Source organism: Panthera onca, chromosome F2, assembly GCF_046562875.1.
Source record: "Panthera onca isolate mPanOnc1 chromosome F2, mPanOnc1 haplotype 2, whole genome shotgun sequence".
In the NCBI taxonomy this organism is placed as follows: Eukaryota; Metazoa; Chordata; class Mammalia; order Carnivora; family Felidae; genus Panthera; species Panthera onca.
The window spans coordinates 16,634,596-16,653,986 of NC_138356.1; the positions used below are offsets into that span (position 1 = coordinate 16,634,596).

Here is a 19,391-nt window from a genome sequence, read left to right on the forward strand (position 1 = left end):
TACCATTTGTTAGTCTATCAAATAGAAAGATATCAAAATTCCAATTTCCAACTTTTTCCAGCATACACTGAAATGAAAACCAAACATTCCTACTGTAATTTAAGTTCAATAACAGTCTGTCTTTTACAGATAGTCCATAGTGAAGTTAGTGAACATGGAAAGTGATTTACTTTAAGAAATGCAAAGTATCATTCTCCTTTTAATCATGACCTTTCCAACTGGCTCCAAAAAAGTGTCCAAAGGGTAATCTCCATTTGGAAAACCAAATATTTTGTATTCCAATTAATGAATGTACAAGTAAGGTTATTGTTTCTTTCAATTCATTCCTATACTCCCATGAACTTTTCAAGAATTCTAACATAATTTAACACCATGAGCCATATATGGATCATACATGGCATGGTCTAGAAATTAGATTTTAAAAATAAGTTATAATAGTTGAGTACTTACTATATTCCAGGTACTGTTAAAAGTGTTTTGCTTACTCTTACTATTCATACCAAGACTATGAAGTAGGAGTTGTCTTTAACCCTCCTTTATATATGGGGAAACAGGCTAAAAGTAACTAACTTGCTCAGCTAGAAAGTAATAGAGCTGGGATATTAATTAACTCAGGCGGTCTGATTCTGGAACCTAGGCACTTGAATCTATACTACACTATGCTTAAGTTATTTGTCATTCCTTTTCTTAAAAAAAAAAAAACAAACACTCCCAACTTACAGGTATTTATTTATATTCTTTAAATATCATTATACAATAATTAATAGCCTTTATTACATTTAAGTTGATGTGTATTTCAGTTGAGCAAATCTCACAACAACCAAACCAAATTCATGATATTTTTACACTATATATTTGTAACCTGAAATTTTTGTGGAAAGTTCACTGTTGTACACATCTATCAATAAATTGACGTAAGAAATACTCCTACTAATAGTGATTATTTGATAGTACTAACAACCACTCATACACAGATCAATATTCTCATTTTGTTTATTTTTAATTTTTTTTAATGTTTATTTTTGAGAGAGAGCATGTGTGCGTGTGTAAGCGGGAGAGGGGCAGAGAGAGAGAGGGACACAGAATCTGAAGCAGGATCCAGGCTCTGAGCTGTCAGCACTGAGCCCGACGGGAGGCTCAAACCCAGGAACTATGAGATCATGACCTGAGCCAAAGTCAGACGTTTAACCAACTGAGCTACCCAGGTGCCCCGATATTTTCATGTTAAAAAGCAGAACCTGTAAACTTTTTACAATTTAAAGAAAGCATGAACACTTTTCTATAGATTTCTTTCACAAACAGGGAAACAATTTTTTTGCACTTTAATGTAATTGTAAAGAAGGTACCTTAGCCCTATGTACACACACTTACAAAATCTGGCCTGTAAATATTAGGTAAAAAATAATTTTAAAAATATCAGAAACGTAAGATCATTAAAAACTCTCATTTGGTCAAAAACAAGCTCATCTGAGCTCCACCTTCATTAAGACATTTCTTTTAAACTATATAAATAATGCTTACAATCACTGGGTTTAATTAGAAAATGTATAAACCCTCAAAATAGCTCAGTGATGCAAGAGACTATAAAAAATCATTTGACTATAAGTCATGAGACCTAACGTCCTATGCTGGGTTTACCTCTAAACAGTGGGTGAGCTCAAACAGTCCCTGATGCTCTTTAGGTCATAGATTCTTTAGGTATAGCATATAGACATTAGATCAGAATAGCCATAATATTCTTCCCAGAGTTAAAATTCAGTGTGATCTTATAGTTTAATGTTTACTGATCTACTTGTTACTTACTGTTACAATAAACAAAAACATTTTCATTCTTTTAGTTACTTCAGAGATTTCCCTTGCTCTGTAATACCTAATTATAAAATGAACACCCACTCTAAAGGAAAAACTGAATAATGGGCTTAACTAATTTTTGCATACAAAAAAAGGTTCTAATAAGTCAATCCCATACGGGAAAAAAAGGGTTTCATGAAACTTATCAAAAATCAATGTTTTCTTGAAAAAGTTATACACACCTTGGCTTGTCCATTATAATCATCATCTAAAATGTTTAGAGAATTTGAAACAGTAGTACCGCGAAAAAAGCGAGAAGATCTAAGATACCGCTGGAAACTTAGTAACCTCCTGATATTTCTTGCAGACACAGAAACTTCAATTTCAGATTGAGCTGAAATAAAAGAAGTAAAAGGTGAGTATAGCAAGTCGAAACTGTGCACACACAATCTTTGTTATACTCCTTTCTAGTTACATACAAACCCTTTTTAAAAAAACGAATCATTATACCACATTTCTAGGAGAGAAGTACTTCATTTGTATTTTCAACTAAAGAACTAAAAATGAAGGGGTAAACGGTCAATTTTGACAGGATTTGGAAAGCTAATGAGGAATGTGGCTGGATTAATAATCAGGTTTTTTGTTTTGTTTTTAACTCTGAAGAATTATCACCTCTCATTCTATTGCTTGAATATACTCGATAGACATGAAGAAAGACAAAAATCTAGTTTCAAACTACCCTTCATACTGAGAATCCAGGTCCCCAGTTACATATGAGAATTATTTAACAATTACACAACTACAATGTCTCAAATCCTAAGGAGATATCATTTCAAATATTAAGATAATTTTATTTAGAGGAAAAGGAGAAGGACTGGAAAATTAAGTAACCTATTCTATTAAGAATTCTAAAGAATAGGGACAAAAATCCTGTAAGATGAAAAATTCTAAGGAAGAGCAAGTTTAACACAACCATTTTTTCCTCTAGTGTTAGAACAAACCAGTTTCCTTAAGTACCAGACAAAGTAACAGACTTGGGTTAAAAGCCATCTTCTAGGGAACACATGTTACCTTTAAACTCTAGAATCAAACTAAATTCAGTGAAATGCTCATAATATATAAAACACATGAAAAAGGAGACTAAGGATCAACAATTATGATCTCTTATCTTAACTTCTGTTAACTTAAACCCACCAGGAAGAATGGCAGGTGATCAAACATACTCTCCCTTATGCATCCAGTCACTAACTCCTCTATTAACCTGTATTACCCTGTGTTTTCATATCTATAGAATAATGGCAATTAATATGCAGTTCAAAGGGTGCTGGATTGAGTGAGATAACGTATCCATGAGCTGGATATATTAAGTAACTGGTTGCAATGTAGATGATGATAAAACTGATGTGATGCCACTGCTTGGAGGTATGCTTCCAGGTAGTTATCCTAAATTCCCAATCCATTCATGTTGCTTTATTATTATTTTTTTTAATTTTTGAGAGACAGCATGAGCAGGGGAGGGGCAGAGAGACAGGGAGACACAGAATCCAGAGCAGACTCCAGGCTCCAAGCTGTCAGCAAGAGCCTGACATAGGGCCCGAACTCACTGATGGTGAGATCGTGACCTGAGCCGAAGTCAGACGCCCAACTGACTGAGCCACCCAGGCGCCCCTCATGTTGCTTTAAATAAAAGTAGTCACTGGCTCCACATCATCTTAAAATGAATTCACGTCCTTAGTCTGAAGAAAAGGCTTCATGTTACAGGTTCTGGCTCGTTCCAGATGTGACTCAGATGTCATTTTCCCTGGGAGGCACATCTGAACGACTGCACGCACACTCCCCATGTAGAAGTGGGAGGTGCCTCCTCTGGGTTCTCAAAGCTCCCTGTGCAGACCTCTATCAGACTACTTCTGATATTGGATTATAACCACTTATTTACCTGTCTCCTTTGACAAATGGTGACCTCCAATGTAGCCAAGAACTACTTTTATTTTTCATCTCTTTATTCCAAATGCTAATAGTAGCACCAGCTAGGTATATGTAAAACATAATGAATAAATGGATCCTCGTTTTGAAATAGCTGATGAGTTTTCAGGCTCCCATATACTCACATAAGCCAGAAATAAAATAATATACACTGTTATGTACATTTTTCATAATGTACTCATTTTTCATTCCAGTGAATCTAAAATAGAAAGTTTTTAGAGCAACTGTGGAGTTAAATTTCTGATCTTTATCAATGTAACTTACATTAAAAGGAGTACAACAAAAATGGTAAAACTACTAATCAAGTGATTATGTCTGAACTAGAATTTGCATGTTTGAGGACATGAGGGTAGACTAAGTGTTCTGTGAAAACAATGTTCCAAAGTGCTTTGCAAAAAGTACCTCATTTAGTCCGCAACAATGTCAAAAGATAAATATTATCATTCATTTTTACACATGAGAACACTGAGTCTACAAGAGATTAAGTAACCTGCCCAAGGTCACACAGCCAACATAGGACAAGTGGATTTTAAAACACAGAACTGTTTACAAAGCCTGTGTCCACACTATTACGCATAGGTTTTTATTATATCTCTATTGTTTAATTATTAAGTGTAAGATTCTGTGTATGACATTATTCAAAATTGTCTTTACGTAGATGAACACGTGCAGAAAAAGAAACACAGAGGGGGAAAAAGCTAAGGTACACGAATTTAAGTCTAATATGATCCTTTTAGTCCTATTCTTAGAAAAGAGTGAATCGGGAAGGGACAGAGTTGAATGGTAGGAACATATGAGGAACAGGTGAGACTAATTAGCGTATACTAGCACCACCATCTCTGTTCTGATAAGGCACCTTACAGTTTTACAAAAGCGCATTCACATAAGCTATCCCAGTTAGTAATCACAACAATCCTGTGAAGATGACAAGACTATCGCCCCCATTTTACACACACAACTTTAGAAACCAAAGTAGAAATGCAATACAATTAATGCATTAGAACCAAAGCATTTAGAAAACTTCTAGAAAATGTTGCAGAATGTCTTCTATTCATTATGGAAAAGAGTTCAAAGTCATGAGCATGATTTCATGAGCATTCCCTTCAAGTGATCTTAAATCACAAAAGGTAACAGTTTTGTCACTGGCAATTATACTGAATCACTATGTGCATATATGTGTGTGCATACATGTATACACTAATAATAGTAGCATCACTGCTTTCCAATTATATATCCAAACTCATGCACCCTGGAAATAAGTGTGAGAATCTCTTTGGGAGCATAACTGCACAAGGACCAAAAAACAAATTAGCCTCACTTGAGTGGAAAACCCCAATAACTCAGTCCACCATGCTAAATCCTCATATCAACAAGGCAGGATTCACATTATCAATGGTTAAGACATCTGGCAGTCTGGCAGCACCCTCCTTGCCCCTGCCTTACTCCTATTTTCTGAGTAATTTTTGACAAGTCACAACCTCTTAATGTCTCACCTTCCTTAAATGAAAAAAACAAAAACTAAATGTAATTCGTATCTTCCTATTTCATAGAGTTCTAAAGGTGGTACATGTTATCAAGAGTTCTGTTTTGACCATATTAAGTTGAGAATGAATATTAGACACTAACTCAAGGGGAAATGCTCACTCATAGGAGCCCAATGCATCCAGCAAGACCAATCCCATAAATAACCTACACAAAGGATAAGAAACAGAGTTTCATTTAATGACAGAACCAGCCTTAATAAGTACTGATTATTTTGCAGACAACCTAAGAAAGGACAGAGAACCTGTCCAGATGAAATAGCAAATCAATCACAGAACAGTGTTTTCTGCACCTAGAAGGCCTGGGGAAGATTACTTAAGAAGATTACATTCTGGAAAGAATGAAAATTCCATGACACCTTGTAGAGATAGCAGCTAAAACTACCTCAGACCTTTGCTTAAGACAATATGGGACCAGAATTTGGGGGAAGGAGGAAGAGAATATTTGATATTTCCATTAGTCTAATTAGTAATATGTAATGCATTTGCACTTCAAAAATGAAAAGGAAGGGCGCCTGGGTGGCTCAGTTGGTGAAGCATCCAGCTCTTGATTTTGGCTCAGGTCATGATTTCGTGTTCTTGAGTCTGAGCCCCAAATCAGGCTCCACGCTGACAGTGTGGAGCCTGCTTGGGATTCTCTCTCCCTCCCCCTCTCTCTGCCCCTGACCCACTCATGCATGTGCATGCTCTCTCTCAAAATAAATAAATAAACATTAAAAAAAAAAAAAAAAGAACAAACCCGAACCTAACCCTTACCCAGTCATCCATCCAACCACCTCCCAAGCCTTCCCCCAAGATAATTTTTTTCTTAAAGATTCTTGTGTATTTTTCCCGAGTTTTTTGATCAAATGTATGAAATCCTTATATACTATTTTTCTACTCCTTTTACATAAATGGTACCATATATTCCATTATATGTTCTACATCTTGCTTTTTATCTTGGTGCTCCTTCCCTATACATAGAGACCTTCCTCATTTTTTTATGAGGCTATCAAGTATTTCATGATATGGATGAACCATAATCTGTTTAACCAGTACTGCCCTGAAGAGCATTGCTACAACTTTACAATTTACAAAAAATACCTTCATTTTGTAAAATATGCTTATATTTCCACTTCTTGATTTGTCAGCTTAAGACATCATCCTTTAATATTTGTCATTACACGCAAGGAAATGACTCTATATCCTACTTTCCCTTTCCCAATGTTTGTTAGTTGATGGAGTATATACTTTTTCTTTCATGATAATAATGTATCTCACAAACAATGTATCTTTGAATGGTAGTCTTTGTATTTGACAGACAGCTTGACTAAATATAAATTCTTGTCTTTCATTTTCCTTCCTGGAGTGTATTTCAAAGTACTGATTCATTATCTTCTGGCATTGAGGTTTGCAAAGTCTGAGGCAAACCCTTTACTTCCCCCCTTTAGTGACTTGGTCTTTTGCCATGGCCACCCACAGAAACTCTCTTGATCTTAAGTCCAATGACTTTGCTAAGATATACCCCATTGTGAACCATTCTGGATCATTTTCCCCTGATACATGGTGTGCTCCTTCAATATGTCATTTTAACTCTTCTGTTACTTATGAAGAGTTTTCTTGAATGGTATCACTAAATATTTATTGCATTCCACTATTTTAGCTTTATTATTCAGAGACTAAACTGTTATGTTGAAACGACTTTACCTATCTCACTTCCTCTCCAATTCGTTTTAATCATTTATTTGTTTTGTTTGCTTTCTTATTTTTCCCAACCCTGCTTAGCTTCTGAGATCAGACAAGATTGGGTGCACTCAGGGTGGTGTGACTGCAGACTGCTTTTCTCATTTCTATCCCCTATGCTCATTATCTTGGTTACTGCATATTCTACACCTTTGGTCCTACCAAATGCCTTCATTTCTGTGATATATTTGGACTTTTGCTTCTATTGTTTTTCTCCTAAATATTTATTTTGAGAGAGAGCGAGCAAGCAAGCAGGGGAGGGGCAGAGAGACAGGGAGAGAGAAAATCCCAAGCAGGCTCTGTGATGTCAGCACAGAGTCCCATGCATGGTTCAATCTCATGAACTGTGAGATCATGACTTGAGCCAAAGAGTCAGATGTTTAACTGACTGAGCCACCCAGGTACCCCTTGTTTCTACTCTTTCTTGATTCTGAATGTACATGTTTCAACCACTTTTTTTAATCCTGCCTTATTATCTATTCCCTGAGTTCAATTTGTTCTTTATGGCTATTGCTTCATTTAATCAAAAAAAATTTTAATGTTTATTTATTAACAGAGACAGAGTGCAAGCGGGGCAGGGGCAGAGAGAGGGAGGCAGAATCCGAAGCAGGCTCCAGGCTCTGAGCTGTCAGCACAAAGCCTGGTGTGGGGCTCGAACTCACGAGCCGTGAGATCATGACCTGAGCTGAAGTCGATGCTTATCTGACTGAGCCACCCAGGTGCCCCACTTCATTTAACTTTTTAAGTGAGTGGTACAAAATTCAGTCACACTTTCTTACACCATAAAATTAAACTCAAAATGGATGAAAGACCTAAATGTGAGACAGGAAGCCATCAAAATTCTACAGGACAAAACAGACTGCAACCTCTTTGACCTCGGCTGCAGCAATTTCTTACCTGACATGTCTCCAAAGGCAAGGGAAATAAAAGCAAAAAAATGAACTATTGGGACCTCATCAAGATAACAAGCTTCTGCACTGCAAAGGAAACAATCAACAAGACTAAAAAGTAACTGACAGAATGGGAGAAGATATTTGCAAATGACATATCGATTGGATAAAGGGCTGGTATCAAAAATCAAAAATCAAAGTCAACACCCAAGAAAACAAATAATCCAGTGAAGAAGAGGGCAGAAGACATGAACAGACACTTTCCAAAGAAGATGTCCAGATGGCAAACAGACACATGAAAAGATGCTCAATGACACTCCTCATCAGGGAAATACAAATCAAAACCACTCTGAGATACACCATCTCACACCAGTCAGAATGGCTAAAATTAACAACTCAGGAAACAACAAATGCTGGCGAGGATGTGGAAAAATGGGAACCCTCTTGCACTGCTGGTGGGAATGCAAACTTGTGCAGCCACTCTGGAAGATAGCACAGAAGTTCCTCAAAAAATTAAAAATAGAACTATCCTATGACCCAGCAATAGCACTGCTAGGAATTTACCCAAGGGATACAGGAGTGCTGATACATAGGGGCACTTGTACCCCAATGTTTATAGCAGCACTTTCAACAATAGCCAAATTATGGAAAGAACCTAAATGTCCATCACCTGATGAATGAATTAAGAAAATGTGGTGTATAGGGGCGCCTTGGTGGCTCAGTTGGTTAAGCGGCCAACTGTGGCTCAGGTCATGATCTCAGTTCCTGGATTCGAGTCCTGCATCAGGCTCAGTGCTGACAGCTCAAGAGCCTGGAGCCTGCTTCAGATTCTGTGTCTCCCACTCTCTCGGTCTTTCAAAAGTGAATAAACATTAAAAAATTATTAATTAAAAAAAAAGAAAATGTGATATGTGACACACACACACACACACACACACACACACACACACACACACAATGGAATACTACTCAGTGATGAAAAAGAATGAAATCTTGCCATTTGCAACAACGTGGATGGAACTGGAGGATATTATGCTAAGCGAAATAAGTTTAGTCAGAGACAGACAGATATCACATGATTTCACTCATGTGGAATTTGAGACACTTAACAGATGAACATGGGGGAAGGGTAGGAAAAACAAGATAAAAACAGAGAGGGAAGCAAACCAGAAGAGACTCTTAAATACAGAGAACTGAGGGTTGATGGGGGTGGGGAGGTGGGGAAAATGGGTGAAGGGCATTGAGAAGGGCACTTGTTGGGAGGAGCACTGGGTGTTATATGTAAGTGATGAATCAGCGGATTCCACTCCTGAAGCCAAGACTACACTGTATGTTAGCTAACCTGAGAATTTAAAAAAAAAAAAAAAAATCAGTCACAATTTTCATCAATTTGAAGTAACATTTTTCTGTGAGGTGCTCATTATTCCAAAGTATGAAATTATCATAATTACTTACTCTTTTTGCTTCTGGGCTGTTTCTTTTATTTTTCTTACAATTCTGTAATAAGCATTCTTATAACTATACCTTTCCACATATCCTAGTTGATTCCCTTGGAATACACCCTCAGAAGTAGAACAAACACATAGGAGCACATTTCAATGGCTTCTAAAACACACTGCCAAACTGGAGAATAAGTTTTCTAAAAGAAAATTAGAGGGGCGCCTGGGTGGCTCAGTCGGTTAAGCATCCTACTGCAGTGCAGGCCATGATCTGGAGGTTTGTGGGTCTGAGCCCCGCGTCGGACTCTGTGCTGACAGCTCAGAGCCTGGAGCCTGCTTCAGATTCTGTGTCTCCCCCTCTCTCTGCCCCTCACCCGCTCATGCTGTCTCTCTCTCTCTCTCTCTCAAAAATAAGTAAACATTAAAAGAAAGTGAGAGAGCCTTCCAAAACTGTCCTAGAATAGCTTCCAAAATATGATCTAAGGGATCAGTAACTATAAATCAAGGATAAAGCATGATGAGATCATTTTAAGATGGAAATTTTTAGTTTCCTCAGGTTTGCTTCCCTCCCACTCTTCCCCCTTCTACACACATACATACACAGATTCCCTATAACGATTAGAAGGAAAAGTCTTATATTGAAACAAGGAAAGACCACTACAGAGAAAAAAAGAGTATCAAGTTGAATAAGTAGATATCATTTAGGAATATATAAAAAAGAATACATGGGGAACTGGAAACAGGAATGAGTGACTGAGAATTTGACTAGTACCCTCATTCAGACTGTTACTGAAAAGCTCACCCTCTAACCATATTATGTAAAATCTGACCCTACTACCAATACTGTCACGGGCTCTCTCTGTAACATGAGGTGTGCCATTATTTATTTCAAAGCATAATACACAGTAGATTAAAATTGTCTTTATTAAAGCCCAGCTTCCACCAGGCCATGACTATTTATTGTAAGTCCCAGGGTTGTTCTAGTTTACATGGTTACCTACATTCCAAACCAGCTTAGAAAGCCAACAGGGCTCAGCGAATTAATCAAGTTACTATTAAAGAGCCGTTAGCTCTGTTGGTTCTCTTCTAAAATATAACATTACCTCACTATGTGACCATGAACAAACTAATCAACTTCCAAAAAATTAAATGAGTGTTGTTACTTGATGATCATGGGAATTACTTCCAGCCATCCATTCTTAGATTCTCTGAGCCAAAAAAATGAAATGTGGGATAGCAGGCAAATTTAGAAACAATGTTTTCCCCTAATATTAGAAAGGAGAAAGGAGATACAGGCAATAGGTTAAGGAAACAAAAGGGCCGGAGAATCACACATGTTCAGCAGTATTACTCCTGACAGTCCCAGACTCACTTCTCTATCATTCAAGTAGCATGGCAAAAGATGTCACCAACAGTTGTTATACAGAAGAGGTTTTTAACAGGAAAGGCTTTGGATCTTGAGACTTGACGGCTACTTGCTTTAATGGTCCACAAGAGGGAGCCTTGTAGTCACTATATCTGCCACCTTAAAATCCTAAAAATCACTTAGATGCATATAATCATGAATTACCCTTGGAGACTATTTAAACAATGTTTTTTAAATTCAGTTTTAACTGTAGTCTAGGGCAATGTCATGTGGAATGGTAATGGAATAAAAAAACCTGAAGGCATTCTATATTCTAACCTCTCCTTTAATTTTCCTAAACACACACACACACACACACACACACACACACACACACACAGACACCAGAAGCCATATCTGCATATCTGAAAGGTTATTGTTAAAATACTGAATAATTACTTATCTGTGTCTATGGGACAAATTTTCTTGGAAGAACATCTACACTTGGCATGTGTGGATAAATGAGGAAGAAAATAGCTAGGTGCATAAAGCAATGGCCTTTAGTAGAGCAGTACATGCTGATATGCAGAGGCAGTACAGCAGAGTAGATAAATCCATGAGCTTTGGAGTTACACACCTGAGTCTAAATCCCAGTTCTGCCACTTCTACTAGTTTCGTGACATTAGGAAAGCTATTTAAGGTCTTTACCATTTCCTCACTGTAAAACAGTCGTCACAGGACTGTTGTAAAAATTAAATAATACCTGCAATATGTCTTTTTTGGGAAAGAAAAAACAATTAACACTTAATAGCTATAGTTATCATAGATATCAAATTTGTTTTTAGTTAAGGTATAATTGACCTATAACACTGTATTAGCTTCAAGTTCAAATATTTTTAATTTTTTTAGTGTCTATTGAGAGACAGAGAGAGACAGAGCATGAGCATGGGAGGGGCAGAGAGAGGAGACACAGAATCCGAAGCAGGCTCCAGGCTCTACGTTGTCAGCACAGAGCCTGACACGGGGCTTGAACTCACAAACCATGAGATCATGACCTGAGCTGAAGTTGGACGCTTAACTGACTGAGCCACCCAGGCGTCCCTCAAGTTCAAATATTTTTAAACACATGACCTCACACTACTTATTTTAACAAAACCAAATTTATTCTTCATGATAGCATACTTCATCCTGAAGACCACAGCATACTTTTATGTACTATAGAAATAAATGCACATATTTAAAAGATTTCAAAATATGCATATTTTGCATGTAAAATGTTATTATTTTAAAATGAATATATAAACAGTCCAAGCTTTAATGCAAATCAAAGAAATAAATGAGCTACTCATAATCTAAAACCAGATCAATGTTAATATGAGAATAAGCTGTACAATCAATATTCTTTCCCTTAAGCAATTCTTATAAGCTTAGTTTATGGAATTCAATGTTCACTTTGACAGGATAAAATAATTGGTATAAAACTCTTTTAAAAGATTATAAGATTATTGTTATTATTGTTATGGATTAGGCATTTCCCCCCTTCAGAGACGGGATATATGATATGTTGGATCCCTCTTATGTTCAAACTCAGGACTTGAAGATAGCTCCTTATTCATTACATTTTTAATTACCTTATTAGTGAACTGAGAAAGACAGACAAAAAAAAAAAAAAAAAAAAAGGAAAGAACAAAGACTTAAGTGTAACAGGTAAAATAAAGCCTAAAGTTGAATCTCCTATTCCCCCAGTTCTCCTAGGTACAATTAGACCATTAAAATGTATTAAGATTAATGTCCATTCCATATCAGCTCCCTAATTTATGCTTTGAAGTTAGAGAAGACATCTGGGGGACAGAATGTTCTATCAACTTGAGACAAAGAAACAAAAATCAGTGGTTTTTAAATACAGGCATGTGGTACAGGGGATTGGAAGTAGGAACATTCATGATGAAAAAGACAGGGAAAAAAGACATAAGATTCTTGTTTTTTGTGATATCTCTGTGAACTATCATAGACATGTTTGTTTATGTTACATATTACAGATGTGATTTCAAGACAGATGAATGATTGGGAACAAACTAAAATTTAACAGAAACCTCAGCAAAAGATGACCTCAGTCTACAACACCACAGCTATAAGTAGAGGCTGGCTTGCCTTCATTTGGAATGAGACTAAATTACAAGTGATGAATAGCTGTGTTAGCAGATCAAACAAATAATGGCTGAAGAAAATATGCTTGTAAATAGTAAAGTACTGGCCAGGTGGTACAATAGGAAAGATAATGAGAAAAATTCTGTAACAAAGACAAAGTCATGGCTGAGGGAAACACCAAGCAACAACTTTTACACTTAAAGGGAAGAAGCAGAAAAAGCTACCAAATATAACAGGATCTACCTTTGTATGGGAGTTATTACACATTAAAGACTGAGATCATCTGAGACAATAAAATTAGTGAGACCCAAGCTTTTAAACTCAAAACACATACAAACAGATGTTCTTTCTGATCATATAACTCAGTATAAAACAGGTACTGAGGTCTAACACAGTCCTGTTAGGAAGACAGGAAACAATCCCAAATCAAACACACATGAGGATCTCAGAAAAAGTTTAAGGCGTTTTATATCTTTTCATAGAAAGTCATTACAATAAAGACAACATGAGACATTTGATTCAACAGAAAGTCAGCAACCAGCCTGAATCTGGTTAATAGTTCAGATCATACTTAGAGAGCTATAAGTAGGACCCTATAAAATCTAACTGGTAGAAGATACAGTTTTAGTCAATTTGATGCAACAAAATTATATTCACCCTCTACTATTAGCCAGAAGCTGCCAGAGGCCAGGAACAAAAAAAACTAATTATGACTAAAAGCCTACAAATTTAAAAGCTTTTAGACTACAATATAAATATCCTGACAAGTTCCCTTGCTGCCCTATTATCGGGTGGAGTAAAGTGCTAAAATGAATAAAAAGCTCAAGATAATGGGTAAAACACATTTATATGGACTGAAACATTACCATGTGCCAGGAGTAAAAGAAAATGGAAAAAACTGCATTTGCGTAGACATGAAAAAAAAAGCTGTAAAAAAAACCCAACAACCATATTCCTTGTATTACTTCTTGTCTGATATTGGCAGAGAGACCGTGCCTTCCAGTCTGGATGACGTCAGTAAGCTTTGGTGAATTCCATGAAAAGAAGTAACTGTCAAGCTGGCAGCTTCTGTTACTAGTTGATAATCATCCCAGAATCTTTAAAAAGACACACCCGATTTTCTGAGTGCACATGCAGTGTTTTAATAGTTCTTTTACATTTTAAAGATATTAGTATTTATTATATAAGCTAAAAATAAGGTGTAACTAAAAGAATGACTTATTAAATAGAGGGACATACAATTTTAGGAGGAAACGAGGGACAAATTCTGACAAAATGTCAACACAGAATTCATTTCATCAAGTCCAATAAACTGAAGACTCAAAATATTGTATTTCAAGAGACCAGGTATAGAAAAATATTTGTAGGAATATTTGGGGCTTTTAATCCAGCCTACTGAAAGTAAGCCACCTTACTCACAAGGAGGCAAGTGAAATGAGGAGTCTCCTGGTGATCTTTAGAGCTGAGTGAAAGCAGAAACATGAGAAGCCATCACATCAAGGAATGATGCTCCAGAGCACAGGAGCTCATGTTAGGGACACACAGTTTCAGCAGAAACTACTCTCCTGTCAGCCCCATGTCTCCATCAGCCCCTTGCTCTCTCTAATCAAACAATTCCTCTCTCCCTCCTTCTCACCCCCCTTATCTTTTCCTCCCAATTTGTTAGTGCTATACATTGCTCATTGTCACTAGGTGCCTCAAACATAGAATTTTCACACCATAAAATTGGGAGACCAAACAGGTTCAAATTAGTTGAATGAAGGACATCAAGAATCAGTTTTTAAATGGGAGGACCAGAAATCTGTACCTTAGTAGGAGTAACTCCCAGACAGAACAGGTCTGAAAGTTAGGGATCTTTTAAGAATGGGATGAAAGCTGAAATTTGTCAGTGGGTCTCAAAAAAGTGTTAGCACCAACATTTTCATATGTATGATACATATTACCTTATGTGCTATATAACACAGAAGTTAATAAGAACAAAAACAAAGGTAAAAGATTGCTTCAGAAAAATCTCTTCAGTGAGAGATGATATCTGGGCAAAGTTTTTGATTTCTTCCCCCACAGAACCAAGATAATACCTGATAAATTCACAAAAGAACTTAGCATGAACAGCCCACTAAAAGCATTAGAGACAAAAGAAAAAGGAAAAAAATCTAGTTGAGAACAAGGCTTCTGTATGATACATCCATTTCAGGAAAGATTTAACTTAAAAATGTAGGAGAATTTATTGATTAAAGTAGAATCATTGCAATAAACATGCCAGACTAACCCTGATTACAGGTTAAAACCAGATCTTTGGGAAACACTTCTTGGCAAAGACGACTGGCGACCATCAAAATCCCTCTGTAACATGAGTACAAGTAAGTTTTTAATCATCTTCCCAAAGTTTGAATTCCCATAGTTCTGTAATAAGCAACCACAGAACTGGTCCAATACCAGTTAATTAACATATATATTCTGATTATAAACCCTTCATTTTTAATAAGCTTACATATAATTTAATTACCAACCTTTTTTGTTTGGAGATCATTTCAAAATACAAGTATAAAATACAAAAGGTTGTAAACTAAACTAAAAATAGTACAAGGAATACCCTTTACTCAGATTTGCCATTGTTAACATTTTTTTCCATTGCTTTAATATTTGCATAGAGTGTGCATGGACGTTTCTTCTTCTGAACATCTGAGGGTAGATTATAAACATTCTGGTCTTTTACTCCTAAATATTTCAATCACTAATACCACAATTTAATACACTTCCCTATTATAAACAAAACCAAAGTGAACATCTTTGTACATACATTAACATTTACCAATGATTATTCCCTTTGCATACATTTCCAGTGGTGAAAACAAAGAAAAAAATGTTTAAAATTCTTGATGCATACCGAGGAATTGCCCCCTAGAGTCTCTAACAAAGTAACTATCACCAGCACTTTAGCTGATAGTTTAAGCTCCTAAATTTGATAGGAATTTGTTTGATTGGTAGTGAGGCTGGACATTGTTTCCATATTTAAGGTATTTCTGTGTTGAACTGATTTTCTTCTGTGGCTTCTTCATACTCTTTCAGAAAGACTCAAAGTCAAAACTTGTATAAGGCCTATGACAAATCATACTGGGGCCCTAAGAGAAGGATTTATGATAACAGACAATCCAAATGACAAAAACTCAAGGCAGAAAAACTGTAATACCTATAGAAAAAAATTATTGCTGAGGCCCTACTTATTATCTTTGGAGCCTGGGATTGTTCCCTAACTGGCCAGCTATCTTGAGGGGAAACCCAAACACTGTTTATTATAAACTGTATGTATAAAAAAAACCTTAAAAGAAAAGCTCAATATTGCCATGCAGATGTCTTGTAGTAAATCTAATATATTGTAGTAAAGATAATATATCAACATGGAGAAAGTCATAATCCAGAAATTAGTTAAAACTATTCTAGCACTTAAATATCAGCACCTCACAGATACAACAGATAGAACACAAAATAACTGACAAAAAAATAAGTTTTAATTAATATGCTGATAGTGTATTATGTGTCTTTACCTGCTGTGATGCATTTTTCCCCTATATTTTAAGCTTTTCCTTTCTTTCGAAAGATCCGACTTTGGGTACAGAGCACGGGTTATATTACAAGACATAAATCCTAAAAGTAAGGACAATGGTTAAGATAATACCAGAATAATCCCAGACAGTGGTGATAAAGGTCTGAATCAAGTAGGATAAGAGATAAGGAGGACAGAGAGGAAAGAAATATGGCAGCTATTTTTGGTTACAAAATACAAGGAATTTAATGCAGACTGGATTTAAGCAATGAAAGAGCAGAAAGAGACAGGAATTTGACAACAGGAAAATTAAGAGTGAGGTTAAGTTACAACCACAGAGGTAGACAGAAGAGGGGAGTTAAGGAGCTGTAGACATTCTAATTTCAATCCATTTAATACATCTATCTAGAAGTTTGCAACCTGAGCATGTAGAAACTATTTTAATTTCAGCACGCAAGGTTATGTCATTGTGAAAAATAAAATCTTATTTTTAATTATACATAAGGGAGAGGACACATTACTAAAGTCTTTCAAATGCTTCAGTCCCTCTGAAGGCTTAAACTTAACCCAGAGAGCTGCTTAACAGCAGGTAGGTGCCTTTGCCAAGTCTGAAGAAGAGAAGGCTCCTGAAAATGGCTCATGGGAGGTTTAGGTCATAGCAGGAGTGTGTGCTCACTCTCTGATTAGATCACATTTCATAAAACATAAGATTAAGATTTTTCTTTTAAGAATTCTGACCTCTGTGATGAACAATAGCTACTATACCAGTAGGAAACAATGATTCATTTCTTCTCTATGAAAAAAAAAAAGGAATTCTCCAAATTGTATCATCTTTTTGGTTTAGAGAGATATTGTTTTGCAGAAACTACAGGACCGACCCTACAGTGACAGTCAATTTCCAACCTAGAGTCTTCACCTTTTGTAAACAGCAGCATGATGAGGTCAAGAGTTGTAAGACACCCTTCCATACATTCTGAGACACCACCCTAAATCGTTGTAAATCAGTAGATCAGGATACAAGTGTAGATCTCCAAACCCAACGTAACCTCTTCAAGCTTGGTACTGCTTCATATTGTTTTTAACCAGTGTTTGTCATTAGGTTTCATTTTTTACCTAATCTGAGCTTCTTCATCTCTTAGAAGGTATATTTCATCCTTTACCTTTATTACTATCATTGATATCTTTGGTCTACTCTTGTTTTGTCCTTTAGAATTTTTATTATTTGTTCTTGGCTTTGTTATGATTAGAAGTCATCGATCCTATTTTAATTCCACTAGAGAGTACTTTCAACTCTCCCAACCAAAAGGTCTCTTATGTCCTTATTTAAAATCCCAATATTAATTACACGTTTCAAATCCTCCATTTCAGTAAATTCAGTGAAAGATAAGGGGTTATTCTAGAGACTCCCAATATAACTGCACCTTTCTTTATAATATCAATATTCAGAATTAACCTTTTTACTGATATCCTTATTCACATCCTAATTCATGAATATTACAATATTCATAAATAATTTTATTTAAACTTTTCAATGATAATAAATTCACATGAATCAAAATTCAAAAGGCTCTACAATAAAACACTTCTTTTTCTTTCATTTTCTCAATCACCCATTTCTTCCTGGAAGCAACCAATGTTGTCAATATATTGTTACAAAAAAAACACCCCCACAAAATCTAGATATTGAATTATGCTTGCGTTCTTCCTTAAAACAAACCCACTAAGACTGGACTATTGTTCTTTTATGCTGTTGGAATCTCTTTTGCTAAATTTTTTTTCAAAAACTTTTTTTAACAGACACGTACAATAAGAGTGTATTTTCTTCTTAAAAATAATCATCAGTCTTCTAAAGATCCAGAATTTGCCTGTAAAATCTCTAGACCTCATGATTTGACGTAACTCTTGGGCAACTTTCCCGAACATGCTGCTTTTCACAACTCCTTTACACTTAAAATTACTGACTGCTCCAAAGAGCTCTCGCTTATATGAGTTACAGCTACTGATATTCACCATGATAGAAATTAAAACGAAATTTGTAAATACTTGTTTGTCATTTCATTAAAAAATAACACAATAGTACTTCCAGTTTCTGTATCCACATATAAGAAGCTTGGAAGCTGCCACTCTGTCCTAACAATAAATAAAAAGCTGACCAGACTGAACTCTTCTAGGGTCTGTAAGAGAGGTGAGGACACAGGGCAAACCACTTCCCTCAAGATGTGAGAGACCAAGAGATGATGAGAAAGAATAACAATTTACTGGAGCACAGATGAATAACTGATGAATTTCTGGAGGCTGAGTGTGACCAATTCTGAGACCCAGTCATGGGGCATCCCAACAATTTAGTGAGATTTACCTCCAGGTCTGACCAGAACCCCACAGTAAATGTCTGCCACAACTCACACAAGAATAGACAATCTGAATAGGCTTATATTTATTAAAATATTGGAATTAATAATTAATAACTTTCCAAAACAGAAAACATCAGGCCCAGATGGTTCACTGGTGAATTCTACTGAACCCATAAGGAAGAAATTATACCAATTCTCTACAATCTCTTTCAGGAGACGGTAACAGAGGGAATACTTCTAATGCACTCTATGAGGCTAGCATTACTCTAATAGTAAAACCAGACACAAACATTCTAAGAAAACTACAGACCAGTATCTCTTATGCATATAGGTGCAAAAATCTTCAACAAAATATTAGCAAGTCAAATACAAAAATGTATTAAAAGAACTATATACTACAACCAAGTGGTATTTATACCACGTATGCAAGGCTGGTCCAACATTAAAAAATAAATTAATGTAATCCATCACATCAACAGACTTAAACACACACACACACACACACACACACACACACACACACACACGATCATACCAACAGATGCATTAAAAGTATTTGACAAAATCCAACACCCTTTCATGATAAAACCTCTCAAGTTAACTAGGAATATTGGGAATTTTCTCAACTTGATAAAGA

The 19,391-nt window shown here is 36.0% G+C and overlaps 1 protein-coding gene across 5 annotated transcripts in view; it reads right to left on the reverse strand.

The window, feature by feature from the left end:
- Nucleotides 1–19,391, reverse strand: part of PDE7A (phosphodiesterase 7A) — a 165,413-nt gene that overhangs the window by 45,192 nt on the left and 100,830 nt on the right. For all 5 annotated transcript variants that reach the window (XR_013553621.1, XM_078441959.1, XM_078441956.1 and 2 more), the window contains exons 4-5: nt 2,034–2,185; nt 4–67 (exon numbers count right to left, since the gene is read on the reverse strand). Coding sequence is in view for 4 of the 5 variants with exons in the window: in XM_078441959.1 (XP_078298085.1) it covers nt 4–67; nt 2,034–2,185 (216 nt within the window). In the remaining variant the exon portion in view is untranslated. The remainder of the gene's footprint in view (nt 1–3; nt 68–2,033; nt 2,186–19,391) is intronic.